Genomic DNA, 23910 nt, shown 5'->3' with positions numbered 1-23910 from the left:
AGTATGCTCCCCTCTTGAGCTCTCCCCCTCTCTGCTCACCTGTAATAGTTGAGGATTTGGGTGAACACACCGGGATGGCGATCGAAGAAGTATTCATTGAGTACCGGATCGTAGTTGGCCAGCGCCTCGGTCAGTCGGGAGAGGCGAGTTGCGGGTATTTTCTTGAGCGTTGCCTTGTAGGTTTCATATCTGCAAAAAGGATGTCAAAAAGAAAAATAAAGAGATATAAATTATATGCGGCATGGCAAGGCATTTTCATGGGAATAACTAATACGCAATGCGCATTCGCCATGTGCGGCCACCTAATAACTTAACAAATTACTTAATCCATAACTCGTGACCCTCCTGAAGCCCAATTCCTTTTGCCTCTGGCTCCAAAAGAGAGCCATAAACACACTAGGCGTGGGAGGGAGCGTGGGAGGCTAAGGGTCAAGCAAGTGTAAGCAAAAACCTCGAGCCATAAGCCATTTGCATACATTTCAGTTTTTTTCCATCTCCCTGGTTGGGTTCTTTTTGCCTGAAATTTCCACTGGTTTATCTTTCATTTTTGTCCGTGTTCGGTGCTCTGGTTGAGTTTTTACTATCCTAAAATTGGAGCTTGGGTTTCTATTGTTTGATGTAACCTTGGACAGGCAGATGATTACCGCACAAAATTGATGGATTTTCTATTTATCCTTTCGGGCATTTGTTTATCTTTCGCCTAAGCAGACGAAAGTCAATCTAAAAGTCCTGCTCGAGGCACGGCAGGTCGGGGGGTTAATGGTGGTGCCTGTTAATGGCCTGAAATATGGTAATAAGTCCATGTGGGAACGGACATGTGGCTGGCATTTTAAAAGGGCCAGAATGTGAGTCAGAATTGCAATTAAAGTGAAGGCAGGAAAACAAATAAATATTTGTTAAATATTTCAATAAAATTTCAAGGAATAAATCAAAGGAGTCTTTGTTATTTTTCCAGCAAAGTTCCATCATCATTAACATTCCTTTGAGGCCAGCACTCCATTTCACTCCAATGAGAATAATATTTGTAAATTGTTGCAAATTATTTCTGGCGCTCAGCTGCCCTTTGAGAGCATCAATGAAACATCATCGAGCAGCGAATGGGAAGAAGTATCGGTGTTAATCATATTCCCGCCTCGATTACACACCTGCAACAAACACAGACATACACAACACACACATCATCCAGCCGCATGAAAACCAAACTTAATTTACGTAATCATCCATAAAATTATACGAGTACTCGCACTCGCATGTGGATGGAAGTACAACGATAACGTCAACGGCTCCCACCAGGCGTAATTAAATTCAATTGAAAGTCATTTCCAACAATTTGTTGTAAATTTCATTCTGTATATTTATAACCCACACATTCCTGGGGATGGGTTCAGAGAGCGTCCTGCAATCACTGACATTTAAGTGCGTGTCCTGCAGAGACCAGAGCTGGCAAGAGAGTCCGGCTTCTACTGAGGCTGAGTTGTCCATATGAAATGTGATTTTTATGCCAAACTGTTTGTTCTCTCTCGTCGGTTATTAAATATTTTATTCCTCCGAGGACAACAGCAGCAGCCACTCACATACCCATTCCCCCAGCCTCAACCACAGGCAAAATCATCAATAACAGGGACCGACGCATAACAATAGCCATTAAAGTTTATTTCGGCTGTTTGACGATGGTAATTGGCTCCGACTCGAACGCCAGACCCCTTGTACATACGCAATGTTTACTCTACTGAATTTACTCTTCTGAATTGCATAGCATTTTCGTGCATCGAATTAGTTTTTCCAGTCAGCCGATTGGATTTTCTCTGTGGTTTGTTCTGCCTCTGATTTTGATTTTGATGCTGGAAAGCGTGATTCACTTGACAGCTGCGCTGAGCTTTCAATTTACGATTGGAATAATATATTTACGTAAATACGAGTCCCACCACCACCACCAAGCCATTTGACAAATTGTTCCAAATCTCTTTTAATGAATTATGGACAAACAAAACCCATTGGGGGCTATCAATTTCGAGGGTTCTATTCTATGAATTTTCGCTGACAGCCGCAAAGTAGGCAACTGGAAATTAACATTTTGAGTGGAAACAAACCGAATTAAGAGTGGAAAATTTAGGGAGAAATAAAAATAAACATTGAGAGCTTTTTAACGATTTGCCTAGAATGTTGATTGATGGACACAAATAAATGCTGATAAGCTTTTATATACTACAATTTATTTGCTCATGTTTTTTATTTAATTTCCTGATATTATGAAATTGTTCAGAATTCCATTCTCATCTTTATAAACTTGCAAATCATCATGGAAATATCTCGAACTATTTTCTAGATTTTTTTTCACATACATAAATTCTGCTACGCTTGCCGGCACAGTAAGCAATATTATAAGAAACACAGGAACCACTCTCTGGAGTGAACATCGACTTGTTCTGCTTTTGATTTTCACTGAGAGACCTTTCACTGTATACCCTCTTTTGCATACAAATTCGAATCCGTGCAAAAATAGTTTTTTGTTATTGTTTGTTTCTTTTTTTTGTGTTCCCCTTCAAGGGTCTGCACTTGATAATTTTTTTCATTCTCTTCCACTCAAAAAATACTGACGCTGCTCTCTTCTTTCCAACTACCTTACTATGTATGTGTAGCTATCTTACTCTCATTATCAGTAGGGTCTAGAGATGGCACTTAACAAAAACTTTATAAAAAGTCGTGAAAACTTACCAACTTAGTTATTGTATATGAAGTTAAACAGATATTTACAGATTTATTTTCCGCAGTGCTGGATAACCTGCTTTAAAAAACCAAATTTATTTATTTTCGTGACTTTCGTGCCCGTGTAACGAACACATCTCTACGGAAACACTTTAATTATTCCTACGTAGGTTTCGCGAGAGGCGGCGCTGAGGCTGCTTTACAGTTGCCCGTGGACGGCCGTGCCTTCAACAACCGCAATTCTAGTTTCGCTCCTCGTTTTCCGTGCAAAGAAAGAAATACAACAATGCTGCGCGCTTTGAAGACCGGCGGCGCCCTGTTGCGTTCGCAAAACAAGAACTTTGCCGCAGCTGTGGCCCACTACTCTGATCTACCTCAGCCCCAGACCAACCCCGAGGTGCTCTACACCGGAGTAAGTGCGCAAATGAATAATAATACGAAAAAGTGAAAACGCGCTTATCGCGAATAAGACGCGATAATAAAGACTGCAAAGAGTGTGCCAACATGTTTTTGACTTGACCTTGGGCCAGAGCCGACTGCAACTGCTGTTGCTCTGCTTGTCGCTCTCTCTCGGTCTCTGGGCTACTCATTTCTAATGCCCTGTAAACGAAAATCAGGTTTTTAAGTTTTCAAGTGTTGGCTTTTGGACCCTTTTGTGGCCAACAAACACAGAGAGCAAATAAGCAGGGGCTCCGACTCACACAAAATTCAGCTCACGTACACACCATGTATTACGCTTATCAATGGGGTAAAATCAGCTTGAAAGTCGCAGCTGTAGGGTATTACGCCAAGAAAGTGGCCGACGCGAAACGTGGGCCGGCAAAAATAGACAAAAGAGAACGAAAAAGCATAAAACAGCCGGCTGTCGTTGTTTTTGGGACTCAGCGCTCTCTGCAATTGTAAGGTTACTTAGGGTATATATATTTTGAGCTGGTTAAAACGCATGTAAGAAAAAAACTATTAAAACTTAACTTAGTTTTCTAGGAGTTCTCCAAAGCCTCGTCAAACCAAATCTGAACCTAATCGCTTGACCTCATCCGCGTTTGATTTTCTAGGGTATCAAATCTGAGATTCACACTGCTTCGTTTATGGCGTTCTCTCTCCCCGCCATGTGTGTTTTTTTGCTGCTGCTTCTGTTATTTTCCATTTCTTAGTTATGTCACTTCGTCGCTAAATTGCCAAATGCTCTTTCAATATCGGTACCCTCCTCCTCCATCTTCGCTTCGCTCCATGTTTTGTGGTTTCTTTCCGCATTTGTTGTTATACCCGGTACTCGAAGAGTAAATAGGGTATATTGTATTTGTGCGGATAACGGTTGTATGTAACGCACAGAAGGAAACGTTTCCGACCCCATAAAGTATATATATTCTTGATCAGCATCAATAGCCGAGTCGATTGAGCCATGTCTGTCTGTCCGTCCGTCCGTCCGTCCGTCCGTCCGTCCGTCTTGTTTGTCGGCTAGTTCTCAGAGACTATAAGAGCTAGAGCCACCAAATTTTGCATCCAGACTGCTTTATGCTCACACTGAAACCAGTGTATTTCAAAAATGGGCCCCGCCCCCTTCCGCCTACGCAAAAGGGCGAAAACCTCCCAAATCTACAATTTTGAAGATAGCAGAAAACTAAAAACGCCATTCCGTAGGGAATGACCATATCTATCAGATCACCAAATTGGGATACGATTGGATCATTATTATAGCCACAATGAAGAAATTAATTTGCAGTGGCCAAACCCACCCCGTCCCGCAGCATTCACACTCTGCTTCGTGATGTTTATGGCCTCTCCCCCTGACACGTCTCTGCCTATGCCCCTGCCTCTGCCACGACTCTGCAGTGTGTGTCTATAGGGGAGGGTGGCGAGCTAAAGGAGCGTGTTGGTGTGAGCAGTGTTGTTGATGTAGATGACAGATGAAGAAAAAATGTAAAATTTGACAAATAACCGCTAAAGTGCAGATGTAGTACTGAGTGCCGGGTATAAAAGTTGTGACGCGTAAGAAGCGTCTCACACGTCCCTTCTCGTTTACATATATGCTCATGCCGCGAGGGAAACTTGCATAAATTGTACGATTTTACAAGTTTGTTCGTGTTTTTTGTGTTCCGCGCGATAATTAGAACCCCAGCGTTCGTTAGATTTAATTGGAATCAGTGAGAGAGGAGACGGGGGGTTTTAGTTTGTGGTTTCTAAACGAAACCAAAGAGTATTCCCATTCAGATTTGGCAGGAGCTTTGTTGCGTCTCCAGCATATGGGCGTGTAGCTCCATAAGTAGAGGAAGAACGGAGCTTTGTTTGAATATTGATTGGGAAATTATTATTTATGTACCATTTTAAGAAATGAGAGATCAGCTATCTATTTTTTATTAATTTAATTTTAATGGCATAATTATTACCCGATGATCTATAGAAACAGTAACTTTATTTTCATTGACAGGAAATCTCCACCAAGTATTTGTAGATTTGTCAGGAATATTTAAAGTCAATATTTTTAGAACTAATTTCGATTTTGTTCGAATATTAAGCTGTGGGCTGTTTCCCCATAAGATAGCATCTAACAAACCCCTCAAATATCAGTAGGTATCAAAAATCTACCAGATGTCTCAACCCACTTAATACTTTTCTTATCGGTTGATTCACTCTTGTTTTATGGGCTTATGCCATGCCTTATCACCAAAAACAGCTCCCTAAAGTCTGCCACTAGCTGGCTGCGCCAAGGCTCTATGCTTTGCAGACAACATTTTTAATTTTTTTTAATAGAAAACAAAAGCTACTTACGTACATATTTATGTGCGTATATACATATGTACATACCCCCAAAACAAGTTCGATCGTCTAGACGAGCCCAGACACTGGCATGGTTCTACACGTGTGGTCCGATGGAAAGTTTTATATAGTCGAACGCGTGAGACTACAGATAGATTTGATTGTAAAAATAAAAAATAATAATAAAAGGTAACAACATCTTGGGGAGATGGCGTGCGTTCATTTCAAATCTAATCAGTTAACCGGTAAACGTTTCTGATTACAAAAAACTGGTGGCAGGAGGGGGCATTATCGCTGTTGGTCAGCCAGTTCACATGCTAACTGAACAATCAGATGATTATTCAATAGGGGTAAACAGCAGTCTGAGTGCTCATCAAATTGAGGTGCGGCATTCATTGAAACTTTGTGTGTAATATGAACAAAAAAATGCAATATGCCAGATTATGGAAACGATATGGATATAAATAAGTAAAGTGTACCTCTGAGTTCTGTATTCTAACCCTTATCTAATCTCTTTACAGCTGTTCATCAACAATGAGTGGCACAAGAGCAAATCGGGCAAAACATTTGAGACCATCAACCCAACCACAGAGCAGAGCATCGCTGAAATTCAGGCTGGCGATAAGGAGGATATCGATATTGCCGTAAAGGCTGCCCGCTCAGCATTCCAGTGAGTCTTTGTGTGAGATTTCGAATGAATAGATAATGATTAATGATTGTTTTTTGTGTCCTGTAGACTGGGTTCCCCCTGGCGCCGTATGGATGCTTCGGAGCGCGGGCGTCTGATCTACCGTTTGGCGGATCTTATGGAGCGTGATCAGGTCTACTTGTCTGTAAGTTTTTAGATTAAAAATAATCCCAGTTCAATGGTACTAATCAACTCTATCCCATGGCAGAGCTTGGAGACTTTGGACAACGGGAAACCCTACAGCATGTCCTACAATGTGGATCTACCCACGGCCATCAAGAATCTGCGTTACTTTGCCGGCTGGGCTGATAAGAACCATGGCAAGACCATTCCCATGGACGGTGATTTCTTCGCGTACACCCGCCACGAGCCTGTGGGCGTGTGCGGTCAAGTTATTCCCTGGAACTTTCCTATTCTAATGATGGCCTGGAAGCTGGGACCCGCGCTGGCAACCGGCAACACCATCGTTCTGAAGCCTGCAGAGCAGACCAGTCTGACGGCCCTGTACATTGCGCAGCTGGTGAAGGAGGCTGGCTTCCCGGAGGGTGTGGTTAATGTGGTGCCTGGCTTCGGTGGAGCCGGCGCTGCCCTGGCCAATCACGCAGATGTGGATAAGCTGGCCTTCACTGGCTCCACGGATGTGGGAAAGCTCATCCAGTTGGCATCTGGCAACACAAACCTCAAGCGCGTGACTCTGGAGTTGGGCGGCAAGTCCCCGAACATTATCCTCTCCGACACGGACCTTGACTACGCCGTGGAGACGGCCCACTTTGGTCTGTTCTTCAACATGGGCCAATGCTGCTGTGCCGGCTCTCGCACCTTTGTGGAGGACAAGATTTACGATGAGTTCGTGGAGCGCAGTGCGGAGCGCGCCAAGAAGAGGACCGTGGGCAATCCCTTCGATCTGAACACCGAGCAGGGTCCCCAGGTTAACCAAGAGCAGATGGAGAAGATTCTCTGCATGATCAAGCAGGGAGAGAAGCAGGGCGCCAAATTGGTGGCCGGCGGAAGCCGTCCCGATGGTCTTCCCGGCTACTTTGTGCAGCCCACGGTGTTTGCCGATGTACAGGACAACATGACCATAGCCCGCGAAGAGATCTTCGGCCCCGTACAGCAGTTGATTCGCTTCAAGAAGCTCGATGAGGTCATTGAGCGTGCCAACAACTCGGAGTACGGCCTGGCCGCCGCTGTCTTTACCAAGGATCTGGACAAGGCCAACTATATTGTTGGAGGTCTGCGTGCCGGCACTGTCTGGGTGAACACCTACAATGCCCTGGCCGCTCAGGCACCATTTGGAGGATACAAAATGTCCGGCCATGGCCGTGAGAACGGCGAGTATGCGCTCTCTAACTACACGGAGGTCAAGAGCGTCATTGTCAAGGTGCCACAGAAGAACTCCTAAAAAGTGAGGCTGTGCTTGGACCAGGGGTCCATCCCGTTTAGGTGCTCAACCTCTCTTGGTTAGCCTTAAGCTCACATTTACACGCGATCTACATTTCTATATTAGACATACGATATGTTGCTAAAAACGGATACATTCATCCATAATCTTTGGCCAGTCAGTCTCTGTGTTTATTTTCCATTCGGTTAAATTCTCTTTAAGTGTATAAAAACTCTTTTGAAATACAAAAATTTTTAAGAAAGTCTTGAAAGCACTTGAGACATTACATTTCTCTACATATTTCCCACCCTTTTTCCATACATTTTCTTCACCCATAGGTCGCATGTTCGCAGATACATATATACAAACGAAAACGTAAACGAAAAGTAGCTGTAGTAGTTTTTGTATATGAAGTTAAACAGATATTTACAGATTTATTTTCCGCAGTGCTGGATAACCGGCTTTAAAAACAAAAATTAATTTATTTTCCTGACTTTCGTGCCCGTGTAACGAACATATCTCTACGGAGACAAAAGAAAACGTAATCGAAAAGTAGCTGTAGTAGTTTTTGTATATGAAGTTAAACAGATATTTACAGATTTCTTTTCCGCAGTGCTGGATAAGCGGCTTTAAAAACAAAATTTTATTTATTTTCGTGACTTTCGTGCCCGTGTAACGAACACATCTCTACGGAGACACTTAAATTATTTCTACGTAGGTTTCGCGAGAGGCAGCGCAATTCTAGTTTCGCTCCTCATTTTCCGTGCAAAGAAAGAAATACAACAATGCTGCGCGCTTTGAAGACCGGCGGCGCCCTGTTGCGTTCGCAAAACAAGAGCTTTGCCGCAGCTGTGGCCCACTACTCTGATCTACCTAAGCCCCAGACCACACCGGAGGTGCTCTACACCGGAGTAAGTGCGCAAATGAATAATAATACGAAAAAGTGAAAACGCGCTTATCGCGAATAAGACGCGATAATAAAGACTGCAAAGAGTGTGCCAACATGTTTTTGAGTCGGGCCAGAGCCGACTGCAACTGCTGTTGCTCTGCTTGTCGCTCTCTCCCAGTCTCTGGCTACTCATTTACTCTCTAACCTCTTTATAGCTGTTCATCAACAATGAGTGGCACAAGAGCAAATCGGGCAAAACATTTGAGACCATCAACCCAACCACAGAGGAGTGCATCGCTGAAATTCAGGATAGCGATAAGGAGGACATCGATATTGCCGTAAAGGCTGCCCGCTCAGCTTTCCAGTGAGTCTTTGTGTGAGATTTCGAATGAATAGATAATGATTAATGATTGTTTTTTGTGTCCTGTAGACTGGGTTCCCCCTGGCGCCGTATGGATGCTTCGGAGCGCGGGCGTCTGATCTACCGTTTGGCGGATCTTATGGAGCGTGATCAGGTCTACTTGTCTGTAAGAATTAAGATTACAACAAATCCCAGTTCAATGGTACTAATCAACTCTATCCCATGGCAGAGCTTGGAGACTTTGGACAACGGGAAACCCTACAGCATGTCCTTCAATGTGGATCTACCCTTGGCCATCAAGAATCTGCGATACTTTGCCGGCTGGGCTGACAAGAACCATGGCAAGACCATTCCCATGGACGGTGATTTCTTCGCGTACACCCGCCACGAGCCTGTGGGCGTGTGCGGTCAAGTTATTCCCTGGAACTTTCCTATTCTAATGATGGCCTGGAAACTGGGACCCGCGCTGGCAACCGGCAACACCATCGTGCTGAAGCCTGCAGAGCAGACCCCTCTGACGGCCCTGTACATTGCGCAGCTGGTGAAGGAGGCTGGCTTCCCGGAGGGTGTGGTTAATGTGGTGCCTGGCTTCGGTGGAGCCGGCGCTGCCCTGGCCAATCACGCTGATGTTGATAAGCTGGCCTTCACTGGCTCCACGGAAGTGGGAAAGCTCATCCAGTCGGCATCTGGTAACACAAACCTCAAGCGCGTGACTCTGGAGTTGGGCGGCAAGTCCCCGAACATTATTCTCTCCGACACGGACCTTGACTACGCCGTGGAGACGGCCCACTTTGCTCTGTTCTTCAACATGGGCCAGTGCTGCTGTGCCGGCTCTCGCACCTTTGTGGAGGACAAGATTTACGATGAGTTCGTGGAGCGCAGTGCGGAGCGCGCCAAGAAGAGGACCGTGGGCAATCCCTTCGATCTGAACACCGAGCAGGGTCCCCAGGTTAACCAAGAGCAGATGGAGAAGATTCTCTGCATGATCAAGCAGGGAGAGAAGCAGGGCGCCAAATTGGTGGCCGGCGGAAGCCGTCCCGATGGTCTTCCCGGCTACTTTGTGCAGCCCACGGTGTTTGCCGATGTTCAGGACGACATGACCATTGCCCGCGAAGAGATCTTCGGCCCCGTACAGCAGTTGATTCGCTTCAAGAAGCTCGATGAGGTCATTGAGCGTGCCAACAACTCGGAGTACGGCCTGGCCGCCGCTGTCTTTACCAAGGATCTGGACAAGGCCAACTATATTGCCGGAGGTCTGCGTGCCGGCACTGTCTGGGTGAACACCTACAATGTCCTGCCCGCTCAGGCACCATTTGGAGGATACAAAATGTCCGGCCATGGCCGTGAGAACGGCGAGTATGCGCTCTCTAACTACACGGAGGTCAAGAGCGTCATTGTCAAGGTGCCACAGAAGAACTCCTAAAAAGTGAGGCAGTCCTTGGACCAGGGGTCCATCCCGTTTAGGTGCTCAACCTCTCTTGGTTAGCCTTAAGCTCACATTTACACGCGATCTACATTTCTATATTAGACATACGATATGTTGCTAAAAACGGATACATTCATCCATATTCTTTGGCCAGTCAGTCTCTGTGTTTATTTTCCATTCGGTTAAATTCTCTTTTGAAATATAAAAACTTAAAAAAAAAGTCTTGAAAGCACTTGAGATATTACATTTCACTACATATTCCAGACCCTTTTTCCATACATTTTCCTAACCATTAGTCGCATGTTCTTGTTCCATGTAATCTACTTGCTTTTTATGTATGATCCCTCATGTACAAGGATGTTTGCAGATAGCTTCTTGGCATGGTTTATGGCACTCTTCGAACCGAATGTCATTATTTTGCTTATCCGCCAAACAACAGACAGGAAGTGCAAACAACAGTAACACTGAGAAAAATATTGATTGCCAGAGAAACACACACAAGTGAGAAGCAGGATAGGAGCTGGCGGGAGAGAAGCAGTGAAAAACTAGCACTGAAATAAGCTTAAATTTATTTGCATTTATTGGCATTTTCCTTCGTTTTGTTTTACTCATACGTGTATAGTTTGTGTCTGTGTGTGTGTTTTGGGGGATTTGCCAGGACAGAAACAGCAGCATCAGGGACATCTTGGACCCAGAGAGAGCCTGGGAAGCGGTTGTGTCCATTAGATTGGACAGCAGCTGAGCGTGTCAAGTGCTTTGCGGTTGCTTTTGCTTTGCTTTTGGCTGCTGTGGTAAAAACTTTTCCTCTTATTTTCCACTTTGTTTTGCGAAATTGAATAAGCGCATTTGTATGCAATTTATTTAAAATTTGTATTTCAATTTTTACAATGCCAGCAAATTGCTTTTACACTCCAAACCCAACCCGCCCCCGGGGGCAGCAGTAAATGCATTACAAAACGCAGAGGCCAGAGGCCAGAGAGAGCGCAGAGGTTGCTTGATTTATTTATGGGTTAGGGGGAAAAGGTCCTGCAAAAAGTTTGCATATTTAAGTGACAACCGGTGTATGCCGCTCTCTCCATAAAAGGACACTCACATCCACTCTTAATTAATTGTGTATGATTTATGAATGTATTCATGAAACATTTTTTTTTACCATGCCAAAAATTCTTGGTAATTCTTTTTAAATGGTTTCCACGAGGATACACTCATTTTTTATGCCATTTGAATATATTTCACACTTAATTCGATTTTTGCTACGGTGCGCAATCGAAGTGGAAAAATTGTATAAGCCCCACACGGCGCATACGCAATTATTGTACGCCAGCTTCCGAATTTTTCGCTCTGCTCTTTGCTGGTTTTTTTTGGTTTTTTGGGAGAGAGTGGTATAAAGTTATTATACCCGGTACTCGAAGAGTATATTGTATTTGTGCGGATAACGGTTGTATGTAACGCACAGAAGGAATCGTTTCCGACCCCTTAAAGTATATATATTCTTGATCAGCATCAATAGCCGAGTATATAGAGCCATGTCTGTCTGTCCGTCCTTCCGTCCGTCCGTCCGTCTTGTTGAGCGCCTGGATCTCAGAGACCATAAAGGCTAGAGCCACCAAATTTTGCATCCATACTTCTGTATGCTCACACTGTTACAAGTGTAACGCCCCCGCAAAAGGGCGAAAACCTCCCAAATTTACCATATCTATCAGATCACCAAATTGGGATCTGATTGGATCATTATTATAGCCACAATGAAGAAATTAATTTGCAGTGGCTAAACCCACCCCGTCCCACAGCTTATATTGGTTTTTTACACATTCTCTCATACACACTCTGCTTCGCGCAGTTGGTGGCCTCTGCCTCGGACACGTCTCTGCCTCTGCCTCTGCCGCGTCTCTGACGCTGCCTCTGCCCTGACTCTGCAGTGTGTTGCTCTAGGGGAGGGTGGCGAGCTAAAGGAGCGTGTTGGCGTGAGCAGTGTTGTTGATGTAGATGACAGATGAAGAAAAAATGTCAAATTTGACAAATAACCGCTAAAGTGCAGATGTAGTACTGAGTGCCGGGTATAAAAGTTGTGACGCGTAAGAAGCGTCTCACACGTCCCTTCTCGTTTTAAATTGATTTTCGCTTGGTATCCAGCCAGCATTTCATACATATTCAAATATGGAAAAACTAGCAAAAGCAAAGCAAAACATACACAACAAAAGGAAGAAGAGAACCGTTAAAATTGCAAATGATCCATGAGCCAATTTTAATACCCCCGAAAAATGGCAGGTGGCCAAGAAGTGTGTGTGTGGCAAGTGGGTTCATCCCTTAGAACAGTAACAGGGACTAGGAATGGGAGTGGAAGAGGCAGTTGGAGTGAATAAGGGGGACTGGGGACTGCGAATGATGATTGCCAAAAAGCGCAGCCGTGCGCATTGAGGCGCGTGCACAGGTGCGCTCGAGCGTTGTAGTTTTTAGTTCAGGCTCGAGTGCCGGCCCATAATTGAAAATCATTTCCTCAGAGCGACAGAGAGAGAGAGGCGAGACTCGACTCGCCTCGAATCCTACCAGTCTTTGCCATAATTATCCTGCCGCCAACGACAGCAAAAGAAAATAACTATAATTCAGAATTTGCACTTCATTCAAGAAAGGCAGCAGCCAAAAGGCGGGTGTCCGTCCCTTGCCGTGCCCCACACGACACTGGCCAAGTGCCCGGCAACTCGACTTTATCGCAGTGTGCACACTCGATTACATTGTTATGAGTGGCGATGGAGATTGAGACTGGAGATGGAGGCCTGAAGTGGCAGCGCCAAATGGATAGAAAAGTAACGAAACGAAAACCATTGGGATAAGGACCAAGACCATCAACAGGAGTTGGCGGCGGTAGTCCCATGCCAACACTTTGATCATTAGCCGGAAAATGGCCATGGACACGGCGCAGATAAGCCAAAAGGACAAATAAAAAAAAAAAAAAGACTAGAGAAAATATACAAAAACGTTGGCAAAAAATGAACAAAAAACCAAAAGAAAATATCAGAAAAAGAGGGAAAAAAATGTAGCACTAAAAAATCGAAAAGAAAGCGGTTGGAAAAACGACCAAGGGGAAGGCAGGAGGCTGGAGGTGGAAGGCAGGAGGAGGAGTATAAAGGGGGAAGAGGAGAAGTGTAAACAAAAGGCTTAAAGGACACAGAGAGAGTGAAGAGGGTAAGGAGGGTAAGGGAGAAAATTAGAGAAAAGGGAACGGACGGGGACCTGTCAGGGATTAACAGTGTAAAGGCACATCAAGACATTTTACCCTGCCTCTCCCAAAGGAAAAGCAACAGCAAAATCAGCTTAAATGCCACCCCGAAAAACAAACATCTCCCAAAATAGGCAGCACACAAGTAGGTACCACTTTTCACTTTTTAAACTCCACGCGTTTAAAAACGCTCCCAAATCGCATGAAAAACGTACCAAAAACCGCAAAGCAGCCAAAGTGAAAAATTGAATTCAGATAAACGAGCACCCACACACTGCACACAATTGCAGCACACTTAACCCAATAAACTGCCTATAAAAGGCGGCTGGATAGTGGGATGTGTCAGCACTAAGCCAGGAATAACCCTGCCCCTCATGTCACCGCACTGACTGCCAGTGCTCTCTCTCTCTCTCGCCTTTTGCTTTTCCGCTTTCCCTATTACCTAAGTTAAGCAGGCTAAATGCTTTTACAGACACATTCCCATTTTATGGCCTGTAATGCGATTTAGGCACAGTGGGAAGGAAGCGCATCGAAATGTCATGAAAAATGGGAGGAAAAATGCGAAAAACTAGATGCAAAAAAAATAGCTAAAGTACCGTTAATATATCGATTGTTATGTCGATAATTAACACTAAAAATGTGCCCAACAACGAAAACTGTTCTATTCAATAACTTTTTCTAATTTATAATAAAAAATAGGAGCACGAAAAGGGGCGACATTTGTATATGTTCTTGCTCCACCAGAATCCAAAAAAACGTGAACAATATTTGAAAAATCGGGAAGCCTTCTTCCGCTGACAAAGTTAAGTGAATATATAGATAATAATTGCTTAAAATGTGTTTTAAACCGATTACTGATGGCTCTATGCAATTTCGTTTCCTAACCTATGAAGAAATATGGGAAAAGAGCCACAAAAAAGGATCCTTCTCCACCGGAATCCACTCAAAAGGTTCTCAAATTGTTAAGCTTAAATATCCTGTTGAGCTGCACCCACCCAGGCCGTTGCTATCGATTTTCACGCCACAGCCACGCTAATCGCATGAGAATGCTGTGCCAAACTGCTGTTGCAGTCAATAAGGTAGAAAAATGTGGTAGTGCCGCAGCAGCAGCAGCATGTACAAGCAACAACATCCAACAATAGCAGCGGCAATGGTGCAATAGAAGCAACAGGGATAACGATGACGGCTTTTGATGCCACTTCAAATGGAAAACGTTGCGAGCAGGCATCATCCTCAGGCGGCGGCTCAGATTCAGTCGCAGGCTCGCCACGTCTGCCTTTTGTTGCATGGCATTTCTAGCTGTGCCACGCGGCTTTGCCTCCGGTTACACATGTCGCAAAATGCAAGAGGCAGGCCAGAGAGGCAGGCCAGGCGGGCAGGCAGTCAGCATCCCCTCTCGTTTTTGTGTGCCACGCGAGAGTCCGGAAATGTGCATAAAGTGGAAGTGTATTGCGCATTGGCGTGAGAAAAGCCATTGATGGGTGCCGCTGCGCCCGTGCCTACTTTTCGTTGCTGCTGCTGCTGGCGGGCAATGCCTGAAGCGCCACAAAAGCCAGACGCTGGCACTGCATCATCGCCCATCAACATCGCCATAGCCGTGGCTCTTGGCTATTAACTTGCTCAAATATTTGCTTAGGCAGCCGCGCTGCTGCTGCTGCTGCACTAGCCGCTAAAAACAGCAAACAAAAGCCAACACACAGCAAACAGCCAGAAACAGCGATGGAGCATGGTGCATAGAGAGAGCGCGGCGCAAAGATGTCGTCCTTTGACAGGCAGGATGCTATAAGCATGTACAAGTACAGCTGCTTAAAAGCAACCAACGTTCGTCCTTGTCGTTGCATCCCATAAAAAGCGATTGGTACAAATGGCTTTTGGGCCTCTGGGAAGTGAAACATTAAAGCCTCAAATCATCGATTCATTTAGAGCCAAGGGATTTGCGGAGAATTTGACATTATTTGGCAGCAAAACAAGCTTTTAGCTGCTAAGGTTTTTTAATGGTTGCATGGGTTTGATAAATGTTTTGACTCTGCTTCCTAAACTGGTTGAAAAAATGCAGACTTTTCTTGTTTTTGCTAAGCAGAAATAGATCTAACTTGAAGCACAAATCTGTGGCCCCCAATATTCCATTTTGCCACGAACCTCCCCAGCTCTAACGAGTCTCCCCACCAAAAGCCACCTTCAAAGCATATTTTTCAGCCGAAAACAAATTACGCCATAACTCCTGATTCCCGGGTAAAAGCATCCTAGGCTGAAACAACATGAAAATATAGCCAAGGACTTGCTTTTGGCTTACAGGTCTGAGTACACCCCCTGGGAGTCCTTTTTGTTCGTCAAGAGATGCAAGGAACCCTTTTTAATTAACTCGCACAAACGAGCGAACAAAACGCGAGTTCGCGAGTCACAAAGTAACAACAGAAAACAGGCAAACAGGCGGCCCGCAAAAGCGCGTTTTGTAAGCCATTTTTATTTTTGGCTTTGAAGGGAAAAAGAAAAGCCAGGCAGGGCCCTTTTCCTGTCCAGATATCCTGTCTTGCCCGTTATACATTTGTTCTGGCTTTAACCCCACTGGCATCTTCCAGCGTCAGACAGCCATGAGTTTGGGTTTTTTGTTCCCCAATGCTCATTCCCGCGCAGGCATAACAGCTCTTCCCTTCAGCTTTACAAATTGTATTTCAACGGTTTCGCGCTTCATTAAAATTGCTGTTAAAATAACACACGCAACGAATGTACAGAGCGGTTGGAGTGGGTATAGAGCTGGAAGGGGAAAGCCTTGCACAAGGACGCATAGAAATACCTAGAGACATGCCCATACATCGACACTGAGAAAAAAGAAGAAAGATAACAAAAAAACCAAAGACAACATGGAAGAAGGTCACAAAAACTCGCCAGCTCAGCGGCTACGTCTGAGAATCGCATAAAAAACGCTGAAAAATATTTAAAAATTTACTCAAAGTAGAAAGTGTATCAAGGAATGCAAAAAAATATAGCAAATCGTATACAAATATCCCAAGTCCCATTTTCGCTCAGTGCATGTGTTGTGTGTGTGGCACCCTGACAAGGCTTTACAATATGATTTTGTGGTTCTGTTCATTTTTTGTGTGCCTGTGTCTATGCCTGTGCCGCAGCTTGCTGTGTTGTGTTTCAAGTTTAAACAAAAAATTGCGCCACGCATATAAACACAACATTCAACGTGCAACGACACGTACACAGCAGCAGAGGAAAAAATTATTCAAACAGAAGGTTAATTTAACCCTGGAATGTGGCATGGAAAGACTTGTTCACAAGAGCAGCTCTTAGGCTCTCTCTCTCTCTCTTTGTGGAGTTTAGTTGCTGTTTTGGCCTGGCAGTTTGAAGAGTTTACTTAACAGAAATTTATACACTGCTTGTGCGGCAGAACTTTTTTGGGATAGTTAAAAGTTAAAAGAGTATATTTGTATTTCAATTAAGAGCGAAAGTTTGTAGCAAATAAAAGTGGAGAATTTTGTAATTGAATCAAATATTTGTGGTGCATTTGTTTCGCATTCGTGGGGGGAGTTTATGGAGTCCCTGAGGGAAATTTTTGGCAAAATTTCAGGGCTTAATTGAGTTGAATTAATATAATATAATAATAATCTTGCAGTTTGCAGTCCAAAGTCTTAAGGCATCCTCATCAAAAGTTGTTAATTTTTGCATTTACATAAATTTACATGAATTATATAAAAAAGCAACGAAGTATTTGATCATCATCTGCATTATCTCTCTCTCTACCCATATCGAAACTTTAGATCCATCACCAACTTTTTCCGTCTTGCGACAAAAAAATGTGTCACTAAAGGCGCATCTCACACCTCAACACCCAAAAGGGTTAAAAGTGGTAACATTTTTTTTGGTTCTGTTCAGTTTCCCAGATCTTGTTTCATTTTCACTGTTTATTTATTTTATGGCCCTTTTTTTCTGCTGAAGTTTGCTTTAAAAAAAATCCGACAAAGAAACAAAAAAAAACCACAAAATGTTTTCCAATTTCAGAGCGGAGCCTCTCCACCCCCTTTGCAGGATGAACGCCTAACTGAGTGACAACAACGGATGGGGCACGAGATGAATGGCGGAGCCCACAGATGATTGGGCGGAAATGCGGGAAGTAGGCAGCAGGCCGGAGAAATTTCGGTCTACAGACCGAGTAGACCCTGTGGGGTCCGAGTATATTAAAAGGCAAAAAGTTAATGAAGCGTTAGGCGGCGGGGCATGAGGAATGATAGCATGGTGCACAAAAGCCACAATAAAATGAAAACAGCAAAAGAGCAGGAAATTTATTTATTACTTTGCTATTTCCGTGTGGTCAGCTTGAGTTCCTCCCCTTTTGTTTCCCTATAGAGTCGGCATTTTCATTGTTTTTCTTTTGAAGAATGGAAAAATTTCAAACTGCTACTTCAAGTTTTCAACGCCAGGATGCCAAGACACGCGCACAGCTGTTGATTTACAATTTTTGTAACTTGTACTTCTTGTTGGCCTCTCTGCCTGCCTCACTGTGAGTGTTTGCCTTTGCTTTGTCTTTGTTGTTTGTATTTTTGTGTGGTCCTACTTTGAGGCCATTGTCTTGGGCACTTGATTGGCAACTGTCACGTACATAAAAACACATTTGCATTTTGCATGTGGTTTCACTTTTGCTTTCATTTTTGTATTTTTCTCCCTTTTTTCTTTGGCGCAGCAAATGCAGCAGAATGCTTGTCAGAAATCAGGATTAGCTCTAAGTTTTGGATCCGTTTTTTTTTGGATTTTCCATTGGTAATTCCACAAAATTAAGTTTAAGTCTGCACAAAAGGTCACAGCAATACCAATTTAATGCCTGCCCTTGAAGCTGAAATTGAGCGGAAGGCCACAGCGTTCATCTGCCATCTGCCATCTGCCATAATGCATGGGCATTCCCTGTTCCCTTTCCCTAACAGGTTTGATGCCTGCTTTTATTTGTTGACTGTTAAACTTTTCATTAGCCATTTCGTTTAATTCCCATTTCAAAAGAGCGGAAATACGCAACATCAACCTCAACAGCCAACACAAACACAGCAGACAACCAGCGGCATCTGGTAGCTGTATCTGTGTGTGGGAACTTTATTGCCACTGATTTCAGTGTGTGTGCTTGTGTGTGTATCTCAGAGTTACAATCAGTACGCAATTGTCTGCGTTGATGAGCTGCTGATGCCAGCCCCCGAAAAAATATACCCAAAAATCATTTCTGAAAAGAAACGATAAGATCTTGTATGCCAAAAAAAATGCCGCGTAATCACAATTGATAAGCAACGCAGCGAAAGTGAAAGAGAGAGAGAGAGAGAGGGAGAGAGAGTGCATTCACCCACTCAAAGCTGTGTCTGCAAAAATATATATATTATTTCTATTATGATTCAGCAAAAGGCAACTCATTATTGGTAATTATTTTTTAATAAATTTCAATGCGAGGGAAGGAAGCCTTTTAGGCTCCTTTTTGGCAACATCTTTGAAGCATCCTTCTGTCAGAGAAAACTTAATTAAAGGGAAACCTTTTAGCATTGCAAAGCACCAACTTTATTGTACTACTAATTCCGTATTAGAACTCACATCTGATGTGGATTCAATTGATATTTTAGCTAAAGCCAAACCTGATTATTTGCACATATTCACAGCCAATTATACAGATTCTAGTATCCTTTTCAAATGCAAATTGCAAATGAGGCACTCAAATTGGTAATCAACAGAGGCAGCATGGAAACCAAATAATCTCCAAGCTTATTCAGAGTATCCGAAATTATCTTCAAACTTTCAGTTGACTCCTTAATTTAATCCCAAATAAAAACGAGAAGGGACGTGTGAGACGCTTCTTACGCGTCACAACTTTTATACCCGGCACTCAGTACTAAATCTGCACCTTAGCGGTTATTTGTCAAATTTTACATTTTTTCTTCATCTGTCATCTACATCAACAACACTACCCACCCTCCCCTAGAACAACACACTGCAGAGTCAGGGCAGACGTGTGAGAGGCAGAGGCCTCTGCCACTGCGCGAAGCAGAGCGTGAATGAGAGAATGTGCAAAAAACAAATATAAGCTGCGGGACGGGGTGGGTTTAGCCACTGCAAATTAATTTCTTCATTGTGGCCATAATAATGCTCCAATGGTATCCCAATTTGGTGATCTGATAGATATGGTCATTCCTTACGGAATGACGAAGGCGGAAGGGGGCGGGGCTCATTTTTGAAATACACTGGTTTCAGTGTGAGCATACAGCAGTCTGGATGCAAAACTTTGTGGCTCTAGCTCTCATAGTCTCTGAGAACTAGCCGACAAACAAGACGGACGGACGGACAGACAGACATGGCTCTATCGACTCGGCTATTGATCCTGATCAAGAACATATATACTTTATGGGGTTGGAAACGTTTCCTTCTGTGCGTTACATACAACCGTTATTCGCACAAATACAATAAACCCTATTTACTCTTCGAGTACAGGGTATAAAAAAGGATTCTTAAACTTTATTTAAGCCACAGCAAAACATCAAAGGTATGTCGCAAATTCGAAATCAAGTCAAGTTTTCTGGGAAACGGATACAACAGATACGCATTTCAATTGTTATCCTTAAAAGCTTAATTCCAGCAAAACATGCCAACCCTCCATAGAGCTACAAGTATTTTAAACACAGTTTTCTGCCACAGTGTTCTCTTCTGTTAAAGGCGACACGAGGTTTTCCTTTTTTTAGAGCAAAATAGCAAACAACTTACAGCAGAATATACTTACAATGCGAATGAGAATGTATTATATTTACACACACACACACACTCTGTTCTCTTGCAAACAATACTAGTGTGTGAGTGTGCGTATTAGTGTGCTAAAAACGTCGCCAAGCTGACAGCAGGCTGCCAGTCAGGAGCAGTAGAAGTCGGGCAGCCCGCATAAGTATGCTATGGAAAAGTGTGTGCTAGTCCGTCTAGAAGGAGACCCATACCCACACAGGCACACGCATTTGCAGAGGGGCTTAAACAAGCATTCGAGTAGTGTGACATATTACAACACCCACTCCCACACCGCGCACCCCTCTACCACCCTACCTCCCTCCCTCCCTGCGCCTCCCACAAAACTGTAAACGAAACTGAAACCGAAGCGAAGCTTTCATCCATTTAGATGGCAAATGTCGGCTTTGTACTAAATGTAAGAGAATGTAGTTTTTGTGTACAACTAAAGGCATTTTGATGCCCCTTGGTTGTAGGGGGTATTTGTACTAGTGGATGTTTGCAACACGCAGTGGAAAGTGTTTTGCTGACCTTAAACAGGATTTCTCATTGATTATGAAATGTGACAAACGGATTTTTATTGGCTTAGCTTTTCATTAGCCCAGCGATGAGACTGAGCAACTCAATTAAGCTGTGGCATGCATTACAATGAAGCTCTAGAATAATCCCAAAATTTGTACACAAAAGAATAAAGGAAATTCGCATATATACATAAATGTACCCCAAGAACAAGCATTCTACGCATTCTTCCCTCTACGCCACAAAATAAACCCCCATTAATAGGTATTACAGCAGTCTCTAGTCAAAATGTAACTCTAATATATATAACCATCAAACCCCGTCCCTTTCAAGTGATCCTTTGTATGTTATAATATTTTATTTCTCCCCACAGAAATGTGTCAATTTAATGGCCTTGCGTTTTAGGGTGTGTGGGCGGGCGGCTGCCCACAAATGCATTTTCCTACACATTTTTATGAGTTTTTCTCTGCGTTTTTTTTTGTTTGTTTCTCTTTTTTGTGGTCAGTGTTGCGGTTGCGTTTGAGAGATGCATCTATTTTTTTCTGTGTCTGCCTGCGTGTAATTGCATTGTTAATTTTCCAAAAAGCGTGGTTAACCGAAAGCCCAAAATATGTTGGCAGCAATCAAATTAACCCGCTTTATGTCGGTCGGTCAAAGTAGCTCTCAAAAAAACAGAAAGAAAAAACTTTTGAAATTTATGTTTTGTGTAATTGAAAATGTAAATTCCAAAAACGGGGATTTATATCGTGGAAATGTTGCACGTTGAATATGAACCTTCTTTTGCTCAAAAAACTAATGGAAAACACAGAGGATTTACTCTTAATCGTTTCTCTCCCCTCCCACCAATAACGGAATCATAAATTATTAACTAGACAGGGGATACCTGCAGCTGGATAAATGCTCTCAGGCAGAAAAATGCGTTCAGGCAGCAGCAGAAGGACAGGGACGTGGGGTCATGAACAGGGACTCCAAGTCCCTCACATGATCATTATTACTACGATTATTACGAGGCTTACTGCTGAAAGCCAGAGGAAGAAAAGTTATTTACATAAAATTACATACTGAAATTTCAGACGAGAACCAACAAGAGTCAACAACATTTCCTGTTACTATTTTTGTGTAAGGATTTTTTCTTCTGTTCTTGTCGGACACAAGGATAACAGGATGGACTCTCGGTATCCATTGTTTCTGCCAAATAATGACGGAAACACATTCGAACTATCCTCCCGACAGCCAATATCCTGTCCAGAAAGAAAAAATAACATCCATGGCCCCAAATGGCAACCATGTGTGGGTGGTTGCCCTGACTGTGGCCTGTGGCGTGGCATCAGGCGTGTCCATGGCTAAGCAAATATTGTTATTGTGAATATATTAAATCAACAAAATGTGCTACGTGATTTGGCCACGTCCGGTGTGTAAATAGAAACAAGCAAAATAGTTTTCGTTCATCCCCGCAGTAGCATGAAAATTGCTTTAACTATCCTTTTAGTTTCACAGCAAAATTCATGGCAAATAGAGAAAAGTTTTGCCGGGGCAAGAATCTCACGGACAAATGTGGCAGGCTTTTATGTAGGATTTTATTGGATTAGTAAAAGATTTTTGCTCTGTTGCTTTAGTTTTCCTTTTGTGATGAAATTGTTAAAATTTTGAATCAAAAAACTATTTTATGCACAACTCTTGCACTCTTTTTGACGTTGAAAATAAACTAAAAATCTATGCAATTTACTTAATTAATGCCTTTGAAACACGATATTGAATCACTTTTTGGTAGCATAATTATTAGAAATATAATTTGTCTGTACCATAAATATTTGAAATTGAATTTTTCTGTACCATAACTAATCTACCTTTAATTCGATTTTTTTGCATTTGCAATCGAATTTCTCTTCCATTTGCCTAATGGAAAAATTTGTTGTACATTTATTATGAGAGTATTGTTTCTATTTGATTATTTTTTTCTTCTAGAAATTTAGTTTTTGTGGATTTAAAGCCACGTTTGAATTGGTTTTGGCATTTGCAATTAATAAATAAATTCCATATCCTGCTGTATTTTCAATTAAATTTGCCACCTTAGTAAGGTTTTATTTCCTTTTTTAGCTTTAATAAAGATCAAAGAAAAAGATATCAACATTTTTAAATTGAGTTTGCAATTAGAAACATTTTTTAATTGACATTTTTATCTTTAAATTAGTTTCTGCCACAATTTGTGGCCATTTTCTACATCTATTAAGTACTTTTCTTGAATATTGTAATGCAAAAACTCACCTTATGCCGCCCACATTGAGTATAATCCGATTTTCGCCATCCATGTTGCATGCAACAGTTGTGGCTGCAGCAGCCGCATGCCCAAAGTAATTCTTTGAGGCCTTGCTTTAATTTTTACCAAAAATATATATCCATATATGCACTCTCATAGATACAAAACACACACACTGTCACACCTAAACACACACAGATAGAGAGGCAGTCAGAAGCACTCGCGTTCCACGGGGCGTATGAGCACTCTGCGGCACAGGCAGGCAGCCTGCCGTGCAGGGTTTTTTAATTAGACTTCGGAAACAGGTTGCAGCAGCCACATTGCCACTGGCGTACTTCCCCTGCCACACTTCCCTCTCCTCTTGTCCGGCCCCTGCTTCGTTCCTCAGTCGGCGGTGGCAAGTTGCTTCTTCAGTTGCAATTTGGCGGCTTTTGGGTTTCGGGTTTTTGGTTTTAGCTTTGCATAGCCCTTCGTCCTCGTATGGCCCTGAGAGCCACCTTTGGCCTTTGATTGCTGCAAATAGAAACGGAGAGAGAGAGAGAGGGGAACAGAAATAAATATCCAAGGACTCTAGCAGCAGGCAGAAATTCGGTTAATATACAAGAATATCTTCCTCCCAGAAACACATTATTCATGCAAATATATGTATTTTGCCAGCCATAATCCCAGCAAGTTCACACAGGACGAGCGCGTCCTGGTCCGGCAGCAACTATTTTCCTTTGACAAACGGCAAATTTAACTACATTTTGTTTTTCCTGTGTGTCTCTGTGTGTGTTGAAAAAGAAATTCCTGAGTGTAGATATTGCTTTTGGCATTTGCGGAAACTCTCAAGCAAAATCTGGTTTCACTTTAAGAATATCTTTACTCCCCCTTGTTTCTGTCACACAATTTGCCACCTCTGTTTAGCTGTCCGCAACAGTTTGAGGCCTACAACAATCAAACTCAATCATCCTTTCAGCCCCTGTGGTTTC

The 23910-nt window shown here is 43.0% G+C and overlaps 3 protein-coding genes across 4 annotated transcripts in view; 2 read left to right on the top strand and 1 right to left on the bottom strand.

The window, feature by feature from the left end:
• The window catches only part of LOC117900135 (potassium voltage-gated channel protein Shaw), a 47713-nt gene that overhangs the window by 15047 nt on the left and 8756 nt on the right, over positions 1–23910 (bottom strand). For both annotated transcript variants that reach the window (XM_034810361.1, XM_034810360.1), the window contains exons 2-3: positions 22948–23452; positions 40–189 (exon numbers count right to left, since the gene is read on the bottom strand). In XM_034810361.1, the coding sequence (XP_034666252.1) occupies positions 40–189; positions 22948–22991 (194 nt within the window). In that variant the 5' untranslated portion in view covers positions 22992–23452. The remainder of the gene's footprint in view (positions 1–39; positions 190–22947; positions 23453–23910) is intronic.
• Positions 2924–7713, top strand: LOC117900136 (aldehyde dehydrogenase, mitochondrial). The gene is made up of 4 exons (XM_034810362.1): positions 2924–3118; positions 5985–6133; positions 6200–6296; positions 6360–7713. Exons 1-4 carry the CDS (start codon positions 2993–2995, stop codon positions 7551–7553), a joined length of 1566 nt encoding a protein of 521 aa, XP_034666253.1. The 5' UTR covers positions 2924–2992; the 3' UTR covers positions 7554–7713.
• LOC117900137 (aldehyde dehydrogenase, mitochondrial-like) lies at positions 8257–10334 on the top strand. The gene is made up of 4 exons (XM_034810364.1): positions 8257–8443; positions 8637–8785; positions 8852–8948; positions 9012–10334. The coding sequence occupies exons 1-4, from the start codon at positions 8318–8320 to the stop codon at positions 10203–10205; spliced, it is 1566 nt and encodes a 521-aa protein (XP_034666255.1). The 5' UTR covers positions 8257–8317; the 3' UTR covers positions 10206–10334.

This window comes from Drosophila subobscura, chromosome U (assembly GCF_008121235.1).
Source record: "Drosophila subobscura isolate 14011-0131.10 chromosome U, UCBerk_Dsub_1.0, whole genome shotgun sequence".
In the NCBI taxonomy this organism is placed as follows: Eukaryota; Metazoa; Arthropoda; class Insecta; order Diptera; family Drosophilidae; genus Drosophila; species Drosophila subobscura.
The sequence above is the reverse complement of the archived record's forward strand: the minus strand, read 5'-3'. Positions and strand labels throughout refer to the sequence as shown.